General features: G+C 52.1%; 1 protein-coding gene across 1 annotated transcript in view; it reads right to left on the bottom strand.

The window, feature by feature from the left end:
* Positions 1 to 1150: 1150 nt before the first annotated feature.
* The window catches only part of LOC125484259 (probable voltage-dependent R-type calcium channel subunit alpha-1E), a 201933-nt gene continuing 200045 nt past the window's right edge, over positions 1151 to 3038 (bottom strand). The window contains exon 8 of the mRNA XM_048602251.1: positions 1151 to 2554. Within this exon, the coding sequence (XP_048458208.1) occupies positions 2349 to 2554 (206 nt within the window). The 3' untranslated portion in view covers positions 1151 to 2348. The remainder of the gene's footprint in view (positions 2555 to 3038) is intronic.

Here is a 3038-nt window from a genome sequence, read left to right as displayed (position 1 = left end):
GGGGTCAGTGAGTGAGTGTGGGGGTCAGTGAGTGACAGTGGGGTCAGTGAGTGAGTGTGGGGGTCAGTGAATGAGTGTGGGGTCAGTGAGTGAGTGTGGGGGTCAGTGAGTGAGTGTGGGGGTCAGTGAGTGACAGTGGGGTCAGTGAGTGAGTGTGGGGGTCAGTGAATGAGTGTGGGGTCAGTGAATGAGTATGGGGGCCAGTGAGTGAATGTGAGGTCAGTGAATGAGTATGGGGGCAAGTGAGTGAATGTGGGGGTCAGTGAATGAGTGTGGGGGCCAGTGAGTGTGTGTGGAGATCAGTGAGTGGGTGTGGAGGTCAGTGAGTGAGCGTGGGGGTCAGTGAGTGAGCGTGGGGGTCAGTGAATGAGTGTGGGGGTCAGTGAATGAGTGTGGGGGCCAGTGAGTGAGCGTAGGGGTCAGTGAATGAGTGTGGGGGTCAGTGAGTGAGCGTGGGGGTCAGTGAGTGAGTGTGGGGGTCAGTGAATGAGTGTGTGGGTCATTGAACTTTGGCAGGTTATTGAGCTTCAGCTGAACCCCAACTCCAGCAGGTCCTGATTGTTCCAGTGATTCCCTGCACATTACTGTGGTATTTTACAATCCCTGGCTGGTGGTTCAGGATGATAGAAGCTAGCGTCATGTAATCCATTCACTGAGGGTCTGTCCGACTGGCATCCAGGGAGCAGGGTCATTCAAGGGGTCAGTGCCTTTGGCAACTGTCACTCTCTCTGCACTAGATAACCATTAATCAATTACTACAACTCCAAGAACGAACAGTGTCCTTTTCAACAACCTAATTATATCAACAAAGACCAGTTACGACACTGAACGTCAATCACCGACAATGTTATTCCCACCTGCCGGGTGCTGATGAACTTAGAAAGCTTGTGTTCTGTAATTAATTGCCAGTATTGCACTCACCCATAGGAAAGAATGAGACTGGCGATTCCCTGTAGCATGTCCTCTTAAACAGTGTCACGGCCAATAAAGCAGCCAATCACTGTGGCCAGTTTCATCCAGGGAACATGGTGGCTCATGTCTGCACACAACATTCTCCAATGACAACATTAAGACAAGGACTGGTGACTCTGTATTAGCAACACTGGCCGGGATGCAGGAGAGCACTCGCCTGTTTTTCTTCACTGGGATCTTTTGGGAACGTGCTGTTCTACCCAAAGGGCCGACAGCTTGGCCTTGCACTACTACCTGATGCAAGGAATGTCAGCTCCGATGATCTAGCCCACCTTCAGCACTGCTGAGCGGGCGCAGTTGAGGAATCTCACAGCGGATCATTTGAAGGGTAATTTTGATGGTTCAGCTAAGTCCGTTGGATCCTTCTCAACTCTGGCAAAGGGAAGTGAGAAGATACGGTGTTTTGAGGGCCGTGCTGACCCCTGGGGTTAATGGGTTGTGGAGATCCTATGTCCCTGACCTGCAGTCAGTGGTCATGATCACATGACATCAAACCACTGAATGGTACAAGCACAGGAAGAGGCCACACTGACTCTGGTGATGGTCCTGGCTTTCTGAAAGCGTGTCTCCATTTCTGCCAGGGGCCCCTGCTACTTTCTCTATTGCCCCATCTTTCTTGCCCCCATCACGCACTTATCAGGTTCCCTTTTGCTGGTTCCCGGAGAATCAGCTTCCCCTCAGACGACAACAAATCACAGCTTCAAAACGACACTCCCCCTTCTTCATCTCATTCCCGTTTCCCCTCAATCTGTGTCCTTCTGTTTACTGACCCTCCTGCCAGTACAAACAGTTTGTCTTTATTGACCCAATCAAAACTTCATGAACTTGAACAACTCCCCCACCACCCCAATTAAATTTCTTTTCTTCACTAGCAGGATATGGGTGTCCCTGGCGAAGCCACATTTGTCGCCCATCCCCTCACTGCCCTTGAGCCGAGAGACTTGTCTGGCCATTTCGGAGGGTGGTTGGAAGTCAACAACACTGCTGTGGGCCGGGAGTCACGTGTCAGTCAGACCAGCTAAGGACAGCAGACCCCTGCACTAAAGGACGTGGCTGAACCCAATGGGTTTGTACAACATTTGACATTGCATATGTTGTGATTGCAAGGCAGTCAGCCTGCTGGACCTACTGGAATATGAGTTCCCCGACTGGCGCTCTGCCAGGGAGCCCTGGCTGACACAAAAAGGATATAGGTCAGACATCTTGTGCCTCTGAATGTGAGAGACTCAGTGAGAGGCATTGCTATTGTCAAACTGCTATTGCCTTTATAATTGAAGGGTGATGGGTGGCAGGATGCGAAGGGTTATTACACAGGGTTGGCATGAGGCAGACTTTATTGCCACCCCCCAAGCTGCACCTAGCTGCTGCACGGACGTTTAGCCCAGACATACATTGTAGAGGATGGTGGTCCAACCCTCCATGGTGATGCATTGGAAGACAGTGAGCAGGGCAAACAGGATGTTGTCAAACTGGGTGATGCCAGCGTTGGGTCCAATCCAGTAGTCGCACACGGTGTCGTTGGGGCACAGTCGGGCTGGTTCCTGTCTGCCACAGGGGAACTGCAGCTCCAGCTCTTCAACAGCTGTTGGTAGATTGGGGGGTGGGGGCATCACAGAGAGAGCAAGCCATCAATTATCATCAAAAGGAGATAACGGCACCCAAATATAACGCCACTCACAACCACATGCCGTCCCTAAGGGTATTACACCCAGACACTTGAAATGTCCTCACACACTCAAACAAAATCAGAATAGGCCACTCAGCCACCCCCCACCATTCAACGAGACCACAGCTGATCCATTTATGTTCCATGTTTCCCTTCTGCTCCCTTGGGAAACCCGGATTGCCCTGCCTGACGGGAATGAGGGCGGGAGCCGACTCAAGTACAGCAAGATCCCGCACGCACCCTACCCTGGGTAACAAGAGCGTAACCTGCACCGATGCTGATCGAGCGATGAGAACTGATCAGGGCACTGGGGGGACGGTAGCTCTGCCATTCGTCAGTATTGTGACGCACCATCTTTTATCTGCACCCGGGTTGTGGGGTTGGGGGGGGGGGGGGGGGC

This window comes from Rhincodon typus, chromosome 10 (genome assembly GCF_021869965.1).
Source record: "Rhincodon typus isolate 14 chromosome 10, sRhiTyp1.1, whole genome shotgun sequence".
NCBI classification, from domain to species: Eukaryota; Metazoa; Chordata; class Chondrichthyes; order Orectolobiformes; family Rhincodontidae; genus Rhincodon; species Rhincodon typus.
This window is presented reverse-complemented; position numbering and strand designations above follow the sequence as displayed.